Here is a 22,733-nt window from a genome sequence, read left to right on the forward strand (position 1 = left end):
AGATACATATACATACATACATACATACATACATACATACATAGACAGATAGCTTCACAATGTTTTGTTGTTGTTGTTGTTTGCGATGGGGCTTGAATTCAGGGCCTGGGCACTGACCAGGTTAGAGCTCTACCAGTTTGAGTCACAGTGTCACTTCCAGTTTCCTGGTGGTGAATTGTAAATACGAGTCTCATAGACTTTCTTGCCCAGGCTGACTTCAAAATGTGATTCTCAGATCTCAGCCTCCTGAGTAGCTACAAGTGAGCCACTAGGTGTGAGCTACCAGCGCCCCACCTCAGAAAGCTTCATCAGCTTAACTTCACACAGAGCTCTTCTTTGCTTTTCAGCACTTTTGATTCCTTCTTGTATTTATAAATGGTCAAGAAGAAAGCTCCTTTTCCATATTTCTTGTATGTCTTTTTACCTTCTGCTTATGGACCATATTAGATATAGGAGGTTCTAGATACATATATTACTCGAATCTACTAGCAACAGAGATATAGAAAGGGAAATCTGCATCTCTCTCCTGTCTGTCTGTCTATCTATCTATCTACCTACCTACCTACCAAAAGGTCCCTTTAGAAGAGGAGAAGGAGATCATATTAGTTGTCTTTTCTGTCCTCACTGATCCTTCCCTCCTGAATTTCCTATGCTACTATTCCTTCCTTGGTCTCCCTGCCTTGGATCTCTCTACACTTGCTCTCTTCTCTACCCCATCTTCCACACTGTCATTTACTGTCATTTCTGTCCTCCTAACCTTGAGTGGTTCCCTGTTCCCAGCAGCAGTGCTCAATCATTTGTGCTGACTGTGAGCTCTGTTTCATCAGCTGAAAGATGAGCTGTAAGTAACTTGTCTCTCTTTATCTCCCCCCTCTCCTTCTCTCTCTTCTTCCTCTGCTCCCTCCCTCCCTTTTAAAAATATTAATGTATATTAATAATAGGATGGACTGAGAGGTTTCACTATTCTTTGGCCATATTCACCCAGAAATATTTTTCTGATGACACTGAAAACAATGGCCAGGGCCCCACAGGTTAAGATGCTGACAACTTTAAGCTTCCTGATGGTCCTCAGTGCCCCTTCTCCATCTCTCCTCACAACACTGGGGTTCACTACTCAGAAGAGACACTACTTTGGAACTACTGTACATGGTTGTGCCTTAGATTATTTCTGGTTGCATTCTCTCCCTGTGCTGCTCTCACTCATATGATCTGATCATTGTTTTTACTTCTTTCTTTCTTTCTTTCCTTCTTTCTTTTTTTTTTTATTGGTTGGTGTGGGGCTTGAACTCTGGGCCTGGGTGCTGTTCCTCAGCTCTTCAACTCAAGGTGAGCGCTCTACTGCTTGAACCACAGCGCCATTTCCAGTTTGCTAGTGGTTTATTGGAGATAACAGTCTCAGGGACTTTCTTGCCTGGGCTGTCTTTGAACTACTATCCTCAGATCTCAGCCTCCTGAGTAGCTAGAATTACAGGCGTGAGCCACTGGCGCCCGGCTTGTTTTGAATACTCACTTCAAATGTTATTTCCTCTATGAAACATTCTACAAAACGTCAGGAAACGATTTCTTGCCTCTTGGGTTTCAAAGTTCTTTGAACCCGTCTCTGAGTTTGATCATGTTGTACTTGAAGGCAAGTTTCTGTTTCTCTTTTCTCCTTTTCTTATACCTAACAGAATTCTGGACAGTTAACTCTGATTATAAAATTCTTTCTGAAGCAAATGAGAGAGAGAATATTCTACTAGCTACATTTCACAGAAGATAACTAACAGACCCAAGATAACAAGAGCAAGTACCAAATGCTCACGGTTTCGTGCAGGGCTCTGTGACTTTTTAATTGAATTTTCCTGCTTGAAGAGACCCACAAGCTTCTGGTTGGCTAAACTCTCTCCACATTTAACATGTCCTTCTTAGGTTATGTGAGCTGGGCTATTCTGAGCTCAGCCATTTCAATATCTCATCACATTCCTCTTGATTTATTTCTTCTGTCTAATGTACTTCCTGTCACTTTCATTATTTTTTCCCTGTGTAATTTCTTTTTATCATCTCTCTATTCCGGAGTGCCATATTTGTCCATTTTCTTTTGATATCAGATCAATTTTTAATTTGTGGCTTCTGTTTCTGTGACATTTTCAGGATTTAAAATTGCACTCTCAGTTCTTCTTATCTCAAACCACAGAGAAGCCATTGAGTGTAATTGCAGCAAAACATAAAATTAAAATGAGAACATATATAAACAAGATACAGTCACCAGAGAGGCAAGGAAATTATGAGAATATGCAAGCAAATGGGGAAGAAATTTTCATATAGTCCCAAAGCAATGAATATTTTCAAGGATAAGTGTTCATGGGAAGAGAAACTAGAAAGCCGATACTGGCACTTAAATAGTCATCTTCACTTTCCTGCTCCTTTGCTATGACTAAGCAAGGATTGGTAGACACTTAACAAGACAGTCTCTACCAGCCTCAGTGGTAACTTTATTTTCCTTTAGGGAAAACTCTATAATCTTCCCTCTTCCATGTTGAAACATTGGAAGATCACCCCAAATTGCCTCTTTTTCCTGATGAGCTTTTTGGTCCCAAGCCACCATTTGTTTCCAAGCTAAGGTCCATATATAGCAAATTCCTTTACGTTATCGTTCACCTGCATATAACAGAACCTCACTATGCATTGACCACAAGTCTGTACACAGGAAACATGTGGATGGAGGCAGCGGATGAAAGTCATAACTTGCAACTCTTTCACCCTCATTTGCCTAATATCGTGATAGATACCCAACTTCCATTGAATCCTCACTTTAGAGCAGCTACTCCAGATTACTGACTGATTGTGGGGTCACGGTGATTTTTTTTTCACCAAGAATATTTGGTATTCTTCTTTAAAATACTTCCTAGAAATAGAAATATTACAATGGGTTACAAAATAAAGGGCCCACAAGTATGGGAGATATTGAAAAGTTTAAAGTAGGCCTTAGTTTGAATTCTAATTTTATCATTTAGCAAGCTCTGTGGCCTTGAGCAAATTATCACTTTCTCCAATGGATTAATCATACATGATGCACTCAATAAATGGCATGTGTAACTATATTTTGTGAGTTAAATGCATTTTTCATAATTTAATGCTTTTGAAAATCAAAAGTGTTTTGAATAATCATTATCAACTGAACTTGCTGGCAATTTTTCCTCTTTCCTGCTAGCTTTAAAAAAACTGATGACACATTTGATAATTATTTGTGTCTAAGAACCAAGGAAATATTTGTGACTAAGGATCAAAGATATTAAGATTCATGAAAAAACAGGGATTAAAACTTTGGATCTCTTTGTGATTACCATCCCTTTGGGTTAGAGCTCCCTATAATATATTTAATGTCTTGTTTAATATTATTCATATATTGTATAATATTTACCAATGTCTTATATGTGAAAGTACATTTCCCATGCTGTAGGTCCTATTGTCTCATTTGCATACGCAAAGCCTAGCCAAGGCAAAGATACTATTTTATGGAAGAGATCATAGAGCTTAAACTTCCAGCTTCTTTTTACCCTGGGCATCTACCAAGGTCCTGGAAAGGGCCCTACAAATGCATTTGCATGGACAGAGATCTCTAATATTTGCAAGTTTGCTTTGTTAACTTCTTTATTAAAGAGGTCTCCATCACATAAACCTCAAGCCCCATTCAACTTAGAATTACTCATAGATGTCATCCAAGGGTATTATTAATGTGATACAGTTTTATTGTGGGTCCTCTGTCTACACTAGCCTTTGGCTTACTTCCTTGGCCTATTTTTCTTTTCCTTTATTGAGATCTACTTAGAGGAAAGCAGATCTCCCCAAACTTTGAAAATGAGCACTTTAGTTGACCTTTTTCTAGTTGTTTACATTTTATATGATCTTCCTAATCTAGAAGGAAAGATAGTTTTGTTCTAAAAGGAAATGTCTTGTATTCTAAAATGAAATGTCATTTGGGCGCTATAAACAGAATTCTCTCTTATCCCTGAACACATACATAGAAGATATTTTTCTACTAGGAATATAGGTATGGACTACATGGCTGTCTAAATTTCTTTCTTTTTTCCTTTGTCAGCTGTGGGATGTGAACCCAGGGCCTGAGTGCTATCTCTGAGCTCTTTTGCTTAAAGCTAGTGTTCTACCACTTTGAACAATGGCTCTACTTCTTTTTTTAAAAAATAAATTTTTATTGTGAAAATACTGTACAGAGGGGTTACAGTTACATGAGCAAAGTAATGAGTACTTTTCTTACCAAGCATTGTTGCCTCCTCCTTTGTTTTTCCCCTACCATCCCGTCCCTCCCATCTCTACAACTACACTCTTCCCCCCCACGCCCCCCCTCGCTCTAAATTGTAAAGTTCATTTTTTCAACATAGTGTCTTGTACATTTCATTGTTGTAATGGGTGAACCTATATCCCTATTTAAACAATTTGTTTTTGGGTTAATTGGAGATGAGAGTCTCACAGACTTTTCTGCCCAGACTGGCTTTGAACCAGGATTCTCAGATCTCAGCCTCCTGAGTAGTTAGGATTACAGGCATGAGTCACCAGTCCCCAGCACCCTAAGTTTCTTTCTACACATTCAAACTCTATACTATAAAGTAGCAGCACATGATGGCTTATCTTGCATGGGAAACAATAGAAACAGCATATACAAATATGAGTGAGATGGTACTAATTTAATACTTCTCTTCTGCTCATTCATTTGCCACCTCTGATGTGCCTTTTCCCTCTAATATTTATGGAGTACCTGGCAATTGGTAGGCCCTGGTACACTGAAATAAGCTTTCAGCATTGTTGTATAAGAGAGTTAATAAGTGAATTAACCAAATATTGATGGCTGTGGTGATACTCAGGGCCTCACACTTACTCAGCTTGTTTGTTTGGCTGGTACTCTTATCACTTGAGACATGACTCCAAGCTGACTTTTGGATCGTTTTTTTTAAGATATAGTCTTGAAGACATTTCTGTACAGGCTGCTTTAAACTGTGATCCTCTGGATCTCAGCCTCCTGAGTAGCTAGGATGGTAGGGGTATGCCACCAGCACCCACTTGCTACTTATATGTTTTCATATTTCAGTTTTCTTCATCAGAAAAAGTTAGCAATGTTTCAATTTTAATTTTCCCTTTAATTTTATTTCTAGCTATCCTATGATTCTCAGGAATTACTTATTTTTTATTCCTATAATTTTTGGTAGGCTAAGAAGCTAAAGTAAGTAGATAAGTTGATAAACTAGAAGGATGGTTAAGCACAACATTCTCTTGTTTAATCTATTAATTACTTCTATGGTCCTATGTAATAGAATGATTGACATGACATGATATCACTGCATTTATTGAGACTTCCAAAGAGTTGACCTTTACTAAATATCATAAGCAATGTGGATATTAACAAAATAATCATAATGATAACAAAAAAACCACATTAGTCATTGCCTTTAACCATATACAGTTATGCAAGTGGTTCTCTGATTATACCCTAGGAACTACATAAATTAGAGAGACTTTTTCCTTTAGGTGTCACCCTGCCTGTGACTTCCTCTCAGAAGACTTTCCTTCCTTTACTTTGTAAGATGGCTACGTCCCACTATGCGTTCCCATAGCACCCTGTTACAGAGTTGTCACATCTTAGATGGGCGCTGGTAGCTTACCACTTGCAATCCTATCTACTCAGAAGGCTGAAATCTGAGGATCCAGGTTCAAAACCAGCCCAGAAGAAAGCTCTGTGAGACTCTTATCTCCAATTAAACAGCAAAATAAACATAAGGAAACAGAAGTTGTGGCTCAAATGGCAGAGTACCAGCTTTGATCAAAATCTAAAGGAGTGTGTCCTGTCCCTGAGTTCATGCCCCAGCACCAACACACCCTTGCTTGCTTGCTTCATTAACTATTTTCTCCACTAGAGTACATGGTCTATGAATACAAATGTCACATCAATTTTGGTCACTGTTATATTCTCAGGGGTCTGAAAAATACAAATGATGGTATTAATGGTTAAAAAATGAAGTGAAGATCGTAAGAAAGAAGGGAAGCAGCAGGGAAGAACTTTTCAAATGTTGAGGGAGCCAATTGTTCAATTTAGTATTCAAAATGCAATCATATGGACAGTACTTTTGGAAATAGTTCCCTTATGGCTGGGATTTCACCAACGCCTTCCTGACCTTATTGAATTGCTAAAAAATAATATCAAAAAGTGTTATTTCCTCCTCTGATTCCTCTAGGAGATGAGGACCAAGTCAGAGTCCAAGTGACTTAAGCCAAAGTGGCTCTTCTTGGTTCTTATGTCATTGTTCTGGACTCAGGCCAGCTCTTGACAGTGTACCATCTGCACTCTGTCCTCAACATCTCTCCCTCTTGTCTCACTTGTTCCCAGATTGTGAGATTCTCAACTCTTTCTCTTGACTCATCTCCCAATGTAGATGATTAGCCTTATTCTAATGGCAGAAAAAAGTGTGTAGATCATCAGGAAGCCTGAAGTGTCCAAACAGATCTATGTTTGGCTTCGAAAAGTATGATGCACATTTTCACAGAACCACATAATTGTCTCTCTGTTCAGAAAACGGAGAATTCTTTTTCTAAGTGGCAATCCAAATTTGGAGACCACAGCTGCTTGTTGCAATTGAGTCATTGCCTTTCAAGAGCCCAAAATATCCCCTATCATAGTCTCTCTAGTTCACAGGAGAAGAAGAGCAGGGGTGGGGAGGAGCAAAGAACAAATGGAGAAGAAAGGTAACATGGAATATCTTTTATCAAAGAGATCATAATTAAAAAATAAGCTGAACGCTGGTGGCTCATGCCTGTAATCTTAGCTACTCAGGAGGCTGAGATCTGAGGATCACAGTTCAAAGCCAGCCTGGGCAGAAAAGTCAGTGAGAGTCTTATCTCCACTTAACCACTAGAAAACTGGAAGTGGCGCTGTGGCTCAAGTGGTATAGTGCTTGCCTTGAGCTGAAGAGTTCAGGGACAGCTCCGAGGCCTCGAGTCCAAGCCCACAACTGACAAAAAACAAAAAACAAAAAAAAAACCCTCAACAACGATAATAATAGCAATAAGAGCTAAAAGTCAATAGGAATTAACAAAATAATGCCTCATGTGACTCTTCTAATCTCCATAAAAAGAGTATCTTCATTTTCTTTTCTTTCTTTTTATTGTCAAGGTGATGTACAGAGAAATTTCAGTTAGGTAAGTAAGGTAATGAGTGCATTTCTTGTTAACCTGGTAACCCCTTCATTTTACAGACAAAAAAACCCCATAATTGAATGGCCACAGCCACACAGATAAGTCTAAATTCTAACTCATACCGTCAGCCTTGAAGCCCCATGCTTTAATTCCCTTCAAACAGTCTCACTACAGATCTATCAAAGCACTTTCACAGAGCTCTATTTTGTTAGGAAATCTGCCCTTTCCCCACCACAATGGGCCCTAGGGGGTGATAGTGGGCATCAAGACTTCCCTTAATGTCTACTAAGAAGAAATACAGACTCCATTTCAAGCTTTTGGATGGGGTTTCCAGACATATAGTCATTAAAGCAGTCAATAGTTTGTACTTGTTACCTCTGTTTTTCAGGGTGCCCCCTTTTCACCCAGAAGACAGAAGAAACAGCTGAGGAAAAATTTCAACAAGGGGCTGGGAAGTTGGCTCAGTGGTAGAGTGCTTGCCTTGCATGCATGGGGTTCAATTCCTCAGCACCACATAAGCAGAAAAAAGCTGGAAGTGGCGCTGTGGCTCCAGTGGTAGAGCACTAGCCTTGAGCTGAAGGGCTGAGGGACAGCGCCTGGGCCCAGAGTTCAGCCCCATGACCGACAAAAAAAAAAAAAAATTCAACAATCATAGTTCAGTAATCCTGTTCAAGTCCTAGCTCTACTTTGTCCAAGATAGGCACATGGTAGGCTATGGTGACTGACTCATCATGGGCATTCTGACAACTGGGTCCACGCTGTTTCCTAATGGAAAAACTACCCAGTATGGCCAAATTTAGAGAAGCCATGATCCAGCAACAGTTCCAGTAGATACTCAGTAAAGTAGCATCTGGCAAGAGCTTTGAAAAGGGCAATTAGGAAAGAAAACTAGTTGGAGAGAACTATAAGGCCCACTAAATGAGATTAGAAGGATGCAACTGTAACACATTGTACATTTTAAAAAACCACAGAAATATTTTGGGTCGTATATGTTTTTCCAGAGCCTTATTCTTGTTCTGATCTACTTACTCAGCTGGCACTCTACTGCTTGAGCCATGGCTCCTTCCTGACTTTTTGCTAGTTGTTTTGGAGGTGGAGTCTCACAGATTTTTCTGGCAGAAATCATGACCTCTAGACCTCATCCAAAGTAAATAGGATTGCAATTGTAAGCCATTGGCCCCTGGGTAGTTTATGTCTTTGCTTCTTGAAACTTTATGAGTCTTGGTAACTGCTTCAGTGAACAGAATATGACTGAACCAATGCTCTGAGACTTCTGAGAGTGGGCTAGGAAAAGTGGCATAGCTTTGTGAGGATCATATATCTATAGTTTTGATGATGGCTCTGTGTGTATGTGTGTGTGTGTGTGTGTGTGTCTGCACTTGTGACACACAAGTGCAGACACACACACACACACACACACACACACATTGGACATCTTATTTTAAAGCTAGGGGAGGAGGCCTAGTCTACAGAGAGAATTCATACATAGGTATTCTAGCTCTCAGCCCCAACTAAGGTTCTATCTGACAATTGACATCTGTTGTAAAGATATGTCATTCTTGGCTGATTCTTGGACATCTAGGAATAGAGTAAATAGTTCTCAGGAATGTCAATGTTCAAGAGCAGAATGAATGTGATCATTTTCTAACCCACGATAAATCCGTGTGAAGAAGAAAATAACAAAGTAAATCTGGCCTTTTTTTTCTTTCTTTTTTTTGACCAAACTCAATTTACAAATATTAAATTACAAATATTAATTACAAATATTAAAATAAAGAAGCACCTCTCATCCCTCAAAAACCAACTGAAAATTGTGCTTAATTTTGAATGGAAGACCAAGTTGGAAGGATGAAGAAAAATTTAATTTTTTAAACATTGTTAGGTTTTCCACATGGAGTCTTTGTGTTATTTTTTGCATTAAGTTGTAATAATTATACATATTTATAGGGTACTGTGTGGCATTTCAATATGTGGGTACTGGTGATCAAATAGAGGAAACGAGCCTTTTCATCTTTATTATTCTTTATGCTTGGAGCCTTTGACCACATAGCTTCTAATTATTCACAAATTATGTAAGGGTTTTTGTAAACTATAGTTGCCCCACTATGCTGTAGTGTTCTAGAACTTATTCCAACTAACTGTCTAACGATGTGGTGCTACTCATTACATATCTTTCCTCTTTCTCTCATTCTCCTCTTCCTAGCCTGTGGTAGTTACTATTCAACTCTTTCTAGATTGAAATAAACAGTTTTAGCTCTCACATATGAGAGAGAACCTGCCTGCAGTATTTGTCTGGCTTATTTCACTTCACAGGTATCTTCCAGTTTTGTACATTTTTGCCACAGATGACCGTTTTTCATTCATTTTACAAAAGAAATCACAGAATCCAAGCTACTCAGGAGACTGAATTCTGAGGATCATGGTTCACAGCCATCCCAGGCAGGAAAGTCCATGTGACTCTTATTTCCAAACAACCAGCAAAAAGGCAAAGTGTAACTATGGCCCAAGCGTAGAGCACTAGTCTTAAAAAAAAAAAAAAAAAAAGCTCTCAGATAGCACACACGCACGCACACGCACACACACACACACACACACACACAACTTGAATCCATTGTGGAAACAATGATACACAATTTATCCATTTCCTTTATCCATCATCTATCTTTGGACAGTTGACACCTACATCAATTCTATGTCTTGACTATTGTGAATAACGCCTTATCCACATGGGAAGACAGGATGATTTCATTTCCTTTGGCTATTTCCTTTGGGTACCCCATCATAAGTGTGATGGCTGGGTTACATGAGAATTCTAGTTTTTGAGGAACCTCCACCCATTTCCCTATTGGCTGTGTTCATGAATTCACATTCCCAGCAACAGTGTGTCAAAGTTCCCTTTTCGCCACATCGTCACCAGCATCTGTTAAAGTGGAATTTTTAAACCTTTATATAGCATGATCAAACCCTTCTGTTTCTGAAAAACTAATGGCTCACTACCAGCTGTAAGGGAATTCTTGACCACACCCATCTGAACTGCACTATTTTACCCTTTGCCTCCAAGGGATCCCCACATGCCAAAGTCCAGCTGTCACTCTGTGACCTTACCCTGGCCTTACCCCCAGACTCACTCCTCTTGTTCCCCAGATAGTTTTACTCACTTTCTGAATTTTCCTAATCTGGTCAGAGAGTGTGTCTAACAGGCGGGTTTTCAGGAAGTCCATCGCCTTCACCACCCGGCCATCAATGTAGCAACTGGAATAAAAATAAAATAAGAAATCAGATACAATCTTCAGCAGGGAACTAAGTCTACTTGTCTAGCCAGAGATATCTCTCTGTTGCCTGTGTAAACAGCTTACGGTTCTGCCTTGGTTTTCATATCCAGAGAGGCTATTCAAGCAAATAATCACTTTTCTCTTTTCCAGTTCTATTCCATTGTGGGCTAATACTAGGTTTTCAGTGTCTTGTTTGTTTGTTTTTTCCAACTCTTCTCATGTGAAAACCCATAGCTTGCTGCATGGAAATGGACAGGTATTTCAAAATACAAATTGGATAATGGGGAAAAGTATGTTTTTATTCTCTTGGGCAAGTGACTTGGGCCTCATCCCATACCTACCGCTATCCCTACCTTAAAGTAGTAAAGGAATGTGAGCGTTTCAACAGAATGATCAAATATTTATTTAGATTTCTCCATCTTTAAATAAGGAAAGAAAGATCAAGACAACAATCTCATGCAGTGTAGGTCTTCAGCTCTATCTAGCAAAATTTCTTAGAATGTACCCCCATCAATTACCTCTAGGATGAATAAATGTGTGAACAAATGACCCAACAAAGAAGTAAATAAACGGTTCAACTCAAAGCCTAAGAGCCTTCCCTTGAAATAGTAAAGAGCTGGTGTTCATTGGTTTCTGCTTTGGGTCTGGTTTTCATTAGTAGCTTAAGTGAAACATCAAGTTGTGCTGACATTATGTTGGGAACATTTGACTAAAACAGGCCCATCCAGCTTTATGGAGACCTCCTTTGTGAGTCTCTTCTGAAGACCACGCTTGAGACTGGCTGGGATCAGGTGACCTTCATTAACCCAAATCTCTCCTTACCTATTCTGAATAGAATCAGTTTTTAAATGCTGGTGCTTTGTGGGTGCCTATACTAGTGTACTCAGGTCTCATTTGGCTGATGGCTAATAACAGATTTTCTCATTTCTTAATAAAATATCTGCCCTTAGTACATACCTTAGAGCTATGTGAGAATGCCACTTACTGTTAAATTCCCATATCAATACCAACATATGATGTATTGGAATGGTTAAAACTTTTTATTGCATATAGGTATGCTCCTTGAAGTCAGAGGAGGAGATAACTCAGCCTTCCATTGGCTTCTTCTGAAACTCAAGAATATGGTTTTGAAGCCAGGCATATCTGAGGTCAATTTCTGACCTGTATTTTCATGATATTGCACAGCCACTTGGACCTCAGGATTGATGATCAATTAAGGGAATATTGAGCCTAAAGTGCCTGGAACACAGTAGCCACTCAACAACTTTTGGTTCTTTTCTAACGTGCCTATTTTCAGATCACAAATTAGGGATTATAAGAAATAGGCAACTGATTTAGGAAATTACTTATCAATACAGAATCCTTAAAAAGTAGAATTTCTGTTATAGGGTCACACAGTTTTAAAATTATTTGATGATGATCTATATTAGGGATTAAAACAGTGATGCCATTTCACCTCATCCATGGTACAGATACTACAGTTAGATTCCATGAGCATTTATTATGTACAACACACCCAGTGTCAAGCATACTCACTGCATTAGAATTTGAACAACCTTTTCTGTTAGTACTTCCCTATTAGCACCTCGGCTTCTTTAAGTTGAACTAGAAGGCACATCACATGAAAGACAGATGTACTGGGATGGAGTAGCTATGTGTTATATGGTCTAAGTATATGACAACATACTATTATTTAATAAAATTTATTATAGTTCCTTCTTTGTTCTTTGTTTGTTTTCCCAGTGACTATACTAAACATCAGTGTTTATAATTTTGGCTTTTCAACACCTATCATTTAATACTTTCTGAGATAAAGATGCCAGATGCAAGTTTTTTGCTTTTGACTACTTCAACTAGCCAACCATGGCTCAGGGCCAAAGACCCTTTTCTCTTCCCTTCTTTTCTTTTGTTCCTTTTCTTAAATTACATAGAATCTGGAGTCAAAACAAAAAACAAAGAAACAAAAAACCCTTGTTTACTCTGTGTTTCCACTTAATGCTTGCTATTGGATTCCTTTTTCTTTGATTGTTTTTATACAAAATCCAAACAAATATTTTCACTGATCAAATAGGGAAAGGTGATGATAACAGAATTTAGCACATTAAAGATGTTAATAACAACCTATCAAATTTGTCATTCTTTTTTTGGGGGGTGTTGTTAGTCATGGGGCTTGTACTTGAGGCCTGGGTGCTGTTGCTGAGCTCTTTTGCTCAAGGCAAGCATTCTATCACTTTAAGCCACAGCTCCACTTCTGCTTTTTCTGGTGGTTAAGTGGAGATAAGAATCTCAACAAATGTTGCTGAGAAGGCTGGCTTTGAACCTTTATCCTCAGATCTCAAACTCCTGAGTAGCTAGAATTACAGGCATGAGCCATCAGCACCTGACATCTGTCAGGTCTCTTAAAGGCCTGAGGTAGCAGAAACTGACTGAAAGACAATGGGGTGGGTGGGCGGGAGGAGCCTCTGTAACTGTAGGATTTGACAGAGAGAGATACAGGGCAGCAAGAATAGATTCTGGATTCCCAGCAGGTAGGAGCAGAGGGAAATCTGTTTGCTGTTACTGTGCACTGTGGCTAATGTTCTATTTTTCTGTACTCAGGAACAGTTCCGTTTCTTCTTCCTGTAACTCCAATCCACACTTTGGCTTCTGCCTTTTAAAGCCCATTCTTGGCCCCGTTTAAAACCTAATAAGTGGGATTCCATTTTTATTCCTGAGGTCTGTGAATTGTATTGGTGGGGAAACCAGCAGACAAGGCTTCCTTGCTAGTGCAGGTGATAAATGATCTGGCACTAAAGAAGGGAGCACACATTTAACAGTACAAGTGATAGGCTGTGAAGAAATGTCTTATGAAGCTTCTTTCTATTGAGGGTGAGGAAGAGAGTAAGGACAACAAGGAGCTTAAGAGAGAAAAAGTTTTGGAGAAGACTAGTGCCAAGGACACATAGGCTGGTGAGATCTGTGTACAGATTGTCAAGGAAGATGAAAGATTCAGCATAAGATACCAAATATGCTCAGAATGTGGAGGATGAAATACACAATAGATAGTAGTAGCTAAGAGAAGACATTACAGAGAATAATTGAGTTGGCCAATGTTGACCTAGGGCTCTTTTTCAGCATCTGAATGACTGATGCAGCCATGGCAACAGATGAGCTCTCTAATCAAATAAGGGAAGCTTACAGAGATGTCAAAGGCCCTTTAAAATGCTTCCTAAATATGACCCTGGGCATTGCCTCCAGCTTTGACCCAGCTAAAGATCCCTTTCTCCCTTGCCTGACCATCACATCTTGCTAATGACCTCTAGTCACCTCTGCCTGTGTCACATTTGGGTATTAAAGGTACATCTGGGTATCTTATAACCTTCTAATAAATTCTGTCTGAGTCCAATTCACATTTGTGTATCAAAGGAATTCCCATATTATACTGGGAAGTTCCATCAACTTTCATCTGCAACCTTAAATTTGTATTTTTCTTTTGTTGTAGAAATTGGAACTTTGGTCACCTGAGTTTTGCAACAATTTTAAGAAATGGGGTCAGTTACCTATGTGATAGAATCTAATAAATCCCTAAACCTCTTTCCTTAAAACTATTGGACAATTAGCCTGGTGTACTTAGCCTTTGCCAAGGTGACATTATAAGAAACCATTTGGCGTTGCTAATCTGTGGTAACTAAAAAAAAAATCCTTCCGTGACGGATGAAGCTATGGGCCAGAGTGTTCTCCACAGTGATGGGACCTATATAGCATATTGATTTGGACATGAAAGAGGTGAAGAGTCTGTGGGAACTATTTGAAATTGCTAAGCATGGCGTGATGGTGATTTTTATGGAGAGTGGAGTGCTGGTTGAAATCAGGACCTTGTACATGGTAGGCAAATGCTCTACAATTGAGCCACATCTTCAGTTTCTGTGATGGTGACTTCTAACAAAGGAATTATGAATAGATTCTAGCTGCCCAGTAACCTGTGGGCAACTCTCTCTACTTTTCTTTCTCATGGGACAGATGAAGATATTCTTGGTGACCTACCAGTCCCACAAGAGTTAATTAATTAATTAATTTAGTAGTGGCTACAAAGTATTTTGAAGACAAAATAAATCAGAGGACAAGAAAGGAGGTGGGAGTGAGGATGGAAGGAAATCATCAACTAGAGATGCTCTAGCAACTTTCACATAAACCCTGGAAGAATAAGTTTTAGAATCACTTAGACTAACACTTTTAGGCAAACCTGAGTTCTCCTCCAAACTCCCTTGAAATCCCTGCATATCTCACACCACAAGTACATGAGCTGCTGAACCAAAATCTAAAGCCGAGAAAGGCCAGATTATAATACCGCTGAACCTTTGGACAAGGTCAAACCTTCAGACAGGGTCAAAGGGTTTGCCTGCTCAGTGCCAGCAGCAGCAATGCTGCCTCTAGATTGGCAGGGCATACAGCAAGGTGGTGGCAAGAATGCTGGAGTGGGCGAAGAAAATGGAATCACTTATCAATTCAGTTACCAATTTTCTCGTCCATGTGAAGTTAAAAATTTTCAGAACAATATACGAAACAAATGCACATTATAGAAAAATTAGAAAATGAGCCCAAACTAAATAGAAATACAATGTGAAGAATCACCTAGATGACCAATATTTAAAGACTCATTGTTAACACTTTGCTGTACAATCCCTTGCATTTTTATAGTACATATGAAATTTCCTGTAATTAGCTATTCAAGTCTATTCCAGAGCCTATTAAAGTAGCATATAAACGTGAAACGGCCCCATCGGAGACATCCTACCCCATATTACTAGCATACTGATAATGATGGAACACTAGGGACTCTCAAGTCAAAGCATCTTACTCTTATTTTAATTATATTCCAAGTATTTAGCCATCCAGGCTTGCACCCCAATGTCATCCCACCCACCTCCTTCTCGAGACCCTTGGATTCAGTCTTCAGGATTGTGCTATAATTAGCCACTTATGCCCATTAGCCTCTTAAAACATTTAATGAGGAGAGTTTCTTGGCTCCAGGGGCAGCTGGTTTTGTTTACCTAGCCTTTTACTTTAAGAGGAAAAACCTTTGCCCCTTATTATCTGACCCCTTCTTTTATTTCAGGTAATTGCATTAGCGCTGGCTTCCCGATGCTCAGGAATTTCCGGGCCTATTTTGCTGCCCGCTGCTCTCTAGAAGGAGGGGGCAGTCTGCTCAGAATTCTAACACCCAGCCTGCTGACTGGGCAGGTAATTCCATAAACCAAGCCTTCCCCACTGAACCAGGAGAAACTTGGATAATCATTAGAGCAACCCTGTTGACCTATAAAACCTAAGCTGACACCTTGAAGCCAAACACTGGAGAAAGTTGACTTGAGTCTCCATAAAGCTGTAGGAATTGCACTTACCCCTCCTCCCCAGCCCCTCCCCCTGGGAGCCTGCTGAGCTCATTTCTAATCACACTTATGGGAAGTTGCTTTCCAGGCTGCATTGTTCTTCACCTTCTTTCCAGCAGTCAACACTTCCATCATGTGTTCAGAACACATGAAAGCTTAAAGGTGAGCAAGAAAGATCCTAGACAACGTAAATGCTTCTCTGGTTTTGTTCAACTTCTGGTCTAAATCTATGCAAGAGTCACCGTACAGACTGAAATGTTGGAGAGCTCAGGAATTTAACAGACTTTATAACCTTGAAAAGACATCCCACAGGCAAATAATGTATATACTTCCATAATGGTTCTATTTCCTAAAAGAATGTCTGTCTGTCTAATGTAACCTACAATGGATGAGAGGGGTGGCTCTGAGGTTCTAATGCCTCTCTGTGCTAAGGCCCATGCCTCAACTCTCTCTCCTAACCTCTTCTACATTATGGGTCCTAAGCTTCATGCCCAGGTCATTTCCCCATGTATTTAGAGCTGTGTATGTAGGGATAGGGAGGGGCTGTGTCTTGGCAGAAGCTCAGACAGCTAGACCTTGGTCCCAGTGGAACTGTGGAGAGCTCTGCAGGATGCTGGGCAAGTTCTATGCCCTCTAGCCATGGGAGTGGGCTCTGAGGAGGGCATTCTGGGAATTTTCAGGTGATGACACCAGAATCTCAGGCAGAAGTGGTTCCATGTAATTTAGGCCTGAAACATGTAGTTTGAGGAATCCTCTTCAAGAACAGATCCAACATACAAAACATAAAATTAAGCTCAAAAGTAAATATTGATATAGAATGACAAAATAAGTCACAACAAACTCTCACAATCTTAGAGAATCAAGTCTCTTCTTTTCCAAGAAGTCTTCAAGTAATTTCGTACCAAGGAATACCTGGAAATGCTCCCTGATAGCAACCCGCCTCTCCCTACCCCCTTATGTCCTAAATGTTTGGCATATTCCAGTACTTGGGAAATCAATATGAGAGGGCCTACCTGGGCACCACTGGTGGCTCGTGCCTGTAATCCTAGAGACTCAAGAGGCTGAGATTTAAGGATCATGGTCCAAAGCCAGCCCTGGTAGGAGAGTCTGTGGGGCTTATTTCAAATTAACCATCAGAAGACTGGAAATGGTGTTGTGGCTCAAAGGGGTAGAGCGCTAGCCTTGAGCGGAAAAAGATCAAGGAAAGTGTCCAGGACCTGAGTTCAACCCAGGATCAGAGAAAGAAAGAGAAAGAGAGAGAGAGAGAGAGAGAGAGAGAGAGAGAGAGAGAGAGAGAGAGAAACAGTGCCTGGTAAGCTTGTGGGGTGGGGGTATCAGTAACAGGAATGGCAAGCTCCAAATTGCCAGTACCCAACATTTATTTGCATTAAAAACAAAGCAAAGCAAAACAAAATGAAAACCTATAGCCATAGAGAGTTAATAAGCAGGAAACCAGAGATTCCATAGATACTAAGTCACATAAACCCAAACCCTTCCCTCTCCACTCTGATCATCCAAGTGTTTGAACTGCAGAGCATTGTGAATACTTGAACCTGTAATCAACTGTAATTACTTTTCAGCCCCATGTATTCTTGCCTATTTCAGCTATCTTAACTCCTCACCAATAATGAACTCAAACTCAGATTTCTCGACAGGAAAAGCAGTTACAATAAAACAAAAGCAAAATTGAAAACAATAACAAAAGCAAAAACCATGAGGGGTTGAGTAAAGGCATGAAGGCTGGACCATTCTACTCTTTTCTCTGCAAATAATGTTTTCCTAAGTACTTTAGTGATAGTTAAGATAAAGAAAAGGGTAATGTTTTCCTAAGTACTTTAGTGATAGTTAAGATAAAGAAAAGGGTCTCTGTGGTCAATTGAGTTTAGGAACTGCTGGATTAAACCCAGTGAAGTAGCACTATCTGTTCCAGCCACAATTGAAGGGATAGTATCAGAATCACTTTGGTGTTACAGTAAACAGAAATCCAAGACAAAGTATACAAAATAACTCTTTACAGAATTATACAGCAACCAACTCAGGCTGTGATTGCTGAAAGACGGGAGACACATGGGGTGAACCCTACATTCCCCTGCACTAGCTCCCTGTGATAAGGGAGAGACCCTTTATGGACTAGCAAAGCATTGTGATTAGTGCAGAGCCATGGGCAAGAAGCAGCTACTCAGGCAGACCTTCCATTTCTCTGCCTCTCTCACATAAGGGACCCCAGGCTAAAGCAATGTGAGAAGTCTCGTGTTCATTCAGGGCTGAGGCAGCTGCAGACGCCTTTCACTTTGGAGTAGAAATTAAGAAGCTTATGACTTCCTTCTTGTGGGTTTTCCCTAAATCCCAAATGAATGGAAAAGCCACAAGGGCCACATACAAGGCCCTCTCCAGATACTTAGCACTGGACTGTCATGCCACTGAGAAATTTCTACTACTAGACCACTGAGATTTGGGGATTTGGTTCTTAAAACAATCATTGTTATATTAGGTTGTGAACATTTATTATGACAAAATTCCACTAACAAATCAAGCTGGTCAAAAGCTTGTCATAAAGAGGTTATCTCAAAGAATTGAGATAATGCAGTGTTTGGTTTGAAAATTAAAACATTAGCCTGGACAATTTGCTGATAGGCCTAGGAAATCATTTTTGGTAGGATATTTTAAATTTCAGAATACGCCGCTTTTGTGTAATTCAACTTGAGAATCATTAATATTCTAAAATAAAAATGTCCTTTAATTATTATTCCTTTAAGATTCATTTTTAGTAATAGTTATTAATTATGTGTATCAGTAGTGGGCTTGAACTCAGGATCTCAAGCTGTCCCTTGGCTTTTTTGCTCAAGACTAGCACTCTACGTACTTGAGCTAGACCTCCACTTTCAGCTTTTTGCTAGTTAATTGGAGATAAGAATCATACAGACTTTTCTGCCCAGGCTTGCTTCAAACATCAGATCCTCAGATCTCTTCTGAGTAGCTAGGATTACAGGCATGAGTCACCAGCTTCCAGGTAAGAATTATTTTAAATTACTGCATTATTTTTTATTCACAAGTTTAAAATAGAATAACTTGAATAGTCTGAAACAAAAATTCATTTCAAAACTCTAACCTAACTAAAAGTGCAAAGAACTTAATAATCACTCCAAATCCCAATGTGCCACTTTTTAACCAACATTCAGTGAAATCCTACTAAACAGTTCTGTATGTATAAATACATATACATGCATATATACATATTATGCATAGCATATACCTACATGTATACATATATGCATAATGAAAACAGATATAGTCATTTCAGAACAATGTCATCTTTCAACAAACGCTACTTTCCTAATAAGAGCAATCACATTAAATGGTATTTGAAGATAATAGGAAAAAGAACTTAAACAGGTAATTGATGAATATCAAATATTAGTTCCTGAATTTTTTTTTAATGAAAACATTTAAAGGATGGAGTCACTAGCTTCAGCCTCGATTCTTTCCAACTTTAGACTACACATATCAACAGCTTGTGAACAATGATGGTCTTACTACTGTGCCTTTCAGCATAGACAGCCATGCCAGCTTGTATCATAATTTTTTCCTGCAGCCATCAAAATTAATTTAGGAAAACTCAAAGGGAAAATTAGATCATTTCACCTATTTTTACCCTTCTGTTTTTTTCTTCTTTCTTTCCACCTGATGTTTCGAGTTTCCTTCTTTTGTATTTCCTTTCTTTTAAGAAAAAATTTTAGCTATATTTATTAGGTAGATTTTCTGTTAACAAATTCCCATAGGTTTCTTCATCTGAGATGGCTTACTTTTCTTTCATTTCAGAAGGATATTTTCACTGGAATAGACTCTAGTTAGACAATTCTTTCCTTTCAGCACTTAAAAACTGTTGTGTTACTTCCTTATAGTCACCATGGTTTCTGATGGAAAAAATAATGTGCCTGCATTTAAATCATTACTACCTAGGAACAGGTACCTCTCTGTGTGTGTGTGTGTGTGTGTGTGTGTGTGTGCCTACACACATGTGTGCCTGTACTAGAGGCTTGAATTCAGGGCCTGAAATTCATGGCCTTGTACTCTTGCTTGTCTTTTTCCACTCAAGGCTAGTGTTTTGGTTTTTTTAACCACTTGAACCACATAGTTACTTCTGGCCTTTTTTTTTTTTTTTTACTGATAAATTGAGATAAGAGCTTCAGTCTTTCTGGTATAGCTGGCTTTGAACTTCAATTCTCAAATTGGAAGCCCCCTGAGTATCTAGGAAGCCACATTTTTCTCTCACAGTTTTGAAGATTTTTCTTTATCTTATCTTCTGTTTTCAGTTTTCACAAGTTGGATGTGGATGTTGTATCTTGGTATAAATTTGCATTTTTTTGAGACTTGCTTCTTCAACTTGTAGGTTTCTATTATTTGCCAAATGTGAAAGACTTTATCCATTATTTTCCTCCTTCCCTCCTTCCTTCCCTCTTACCTTCCTCCCTCCCTCCCTCCCTCCTTCCCTCCCTCCCTCCCTTCCTTCCTTCCTTCCTTCCTTCCTTCCTTCCTTCCTTCTTTCCTTCTCTTCCTCTCTTTCTCCATCTTTTCTTTCCTCTCTCCCTTACCTACTGGGGTGTTGAGCCCAGGGCTTCACAATCTTTCCAGGTGAGCACTCTACCTCATAGGCCATACCACCCCTTTTTGCTTCAGTTTTGCTTTAGGTAGAGCCTCCTATTTTTTTACTTTATTGGCAGAAATCCCAGCCATTATTTCTTAGAGTACTCTTTCCAGTTTTGCACTCTGAGTTGGCTCAGTTTTTGTAAGTTATCTGACAATATCTCTTTTATGTGTTATTTTTAGGCCATTAACACTGAATGATGTTGATGTAGTTGGGATTGATATCATTCTGTCTTCTATTCTTTAAGTTTGCTTCTTGTATCCTTTATTTCCTCATTTTCTGTTTTATCTTTTTTTTTTTTTTCAGTTGTGGGACTTGAACTCTGGGCCTGGCACAGTACCCTAGCTCTTCAGCTCAAGACCAGCACTCTATCACTTGAGTCACAGTCCCAACTCCAGTTTTCTGGGGGTTAACTGGAGATAAGAGTCTCACAGACTTTCCTGCCTGGGCTGGCTTTGAACCTCAATCCTCAGATTTCAGCCTCCTGAGTAGCTAGGATTATAGGCATGAGTCACCAGTGCCTGGCTGTTTTATCTCATTTTAACTGAGTATTTTATATGTTTACATTTTTCTCTTAATATAGATTTATATATTTTTTCTAAACATTTTAAGTGACTGCCATATAGTTTCTAATACACATTTTGAATTAATCTAACTATGCATTCAAAAAACATTATCCTGTACTAATAAAGATATAAAGTGTTCCTGCTTTACAAAGTTGATGCTAATAACCACTTGATAATGGTTGGCCTCATACTTCCTTCAGTTTGTAATGACACATTGCCTGCAAAGTGAAATAAATTCAAGTGCAATGTGTGTGTGTATTTGCAAAGAATAGACATAAATAAAAATACACAACTCATTTGTGATGGTAGAATTCTAGTCTAAAAGCCAATACAATTTATAAAAGAGGCAAAATTGAAAAAAAATCTCAAATATGAATATGGAACCAAAAATCTTAACATTTTAGCAAATACAATACAACAACCTACCCAAAAATGCTATAGTCTAATCTACTAGGAGGCTGAGATCTAAAGATAGCAGCTTGAAGCCAGTGTGCACAGGAAAGAAAGTCCATGACATGTATATCTCCCATTAACGCCTCAAAAGCTGGAAGTTGAACTGTGGCTCAACGGTAGAGCACCAGCCTTGAGTAAAACAAGTTTAAGGATCATGCCTCGACCCAAGCCCCAGGACCAGCGCCAAAAACTAAAGTTCTTACCATGTGATATACTATATTAACATATTAACGAAGAAAAATTACATGTTTATTTCATCAGATACAGAAAGAAAGGAAACTAGATATGACTTGACACTTTCTTTACTGAAAAATTAATGAAACAAGCCAATAAGGAGGTCTCCCCACAACCTGATTAAAGTTATCGACCAAAAACCCAGAACAAATAGGGTGAAAATGAAATCACTCTTTACTTTTAGTTAAGAAGAGTTATTTATGGCCATGTCACCCTTGCTACTGCACATTATACTTAAGGTCTTAACTAGCTGAAAAATACATTTTTTCCCTAAAGAGGCTAAACTATTGAAAGGGAAGAACATCATGGTGGTTACATAAAAAATAAACATAAGACGTCGATGGTGGTCTTAAATACTACTATTAACTAAGTAGAAAATGTACTTAAAAGATGCCAATCATGATAGTAATAAAACTGAAATCCATAGGAACAAATTTATCCAAATGTGCAAGAACAATATGAAGGAAATTACTAAACCAGATTCCTAACTTATGTCTCCATGCATCTATATTCCAGATGGAATTAGACCCAAGCAAACAAAAAAACCAACTTTAAAGCTCTAAGAAAAACAAATGGAGAATAGCTTTATGATTTTAAAATAGAAGAAATTATTTTTAAGTATATATAAAATATATATACAGAGAATGAAAATATATATAGCAGAGAAACATGAGTAAAAACATGAATGAAAAAGCAATATGCAGACTATGTGGATCATTATTCTTTTTTATGTCGCTTATATAATTTGTAACATGTAATTTTGCAAGCATCCAACAATGCACTACTCAGTTTATGGATTATCATCTATGTAGTAAAGATATTAAAATATGATCCAGAAGATACCATCTAAAGTTATATAAATAGTTCTAGGAAAGTAGTAAGATTAAGCAGGGAAATAGTGTGCTTCTATTTCATATTTAAAATGTTTTGTTTTACATAAAAATGTCATAAGAAAACTCTAAAACAACACATTAATACTTACAAATTATGCACATACACAGATATTTTTATATAA

At 38.7% G+C, this 22,733-nt stretch overlaps 1 protein-coding gene across 3 annotated transcripts in view; it reads right to left on the reverse strand.

Moving 5' to 3' along the window:
• Positions 1-22,733, reverse strand: part of Hpse2 (heparanase 2 (inactive)) — a 449,190-nt gene that overhangs the window by 127,665 nt on the left and 298,792 nt on the right. For all 3 annotated transcript variants that reach the window (XM_013017680.1, XM_013017681.1, XM_013017682.1), the window contains one exon: positions 10,341-10,434. In XM_013017680.1, coding sequence (XP_012873134.1) covers positions 10,341-10,434 — 94 coding nt within the window. The remainder of the gene's footprint in view (positions 1-10,340; positions 10,435-22,733) is intronic.

Source organism: Dipodomys ordii, unplaced genomic scaffold, assembly GCF_000151885.1.
Source record: "Dipodomys ordii isolate 6190 unplaced genomic scaffold, Dord_2.0 Scaffold36, whole genome shotgun sequence".
In the NCBI taxonomy this organism is placed as follows: domain Eukaryota; kingdom Metazoa; phylum Chordata; class Mammalia; order Rodentia; family Heteromyidae; genus Dipodomys; species Dipodomys ordii.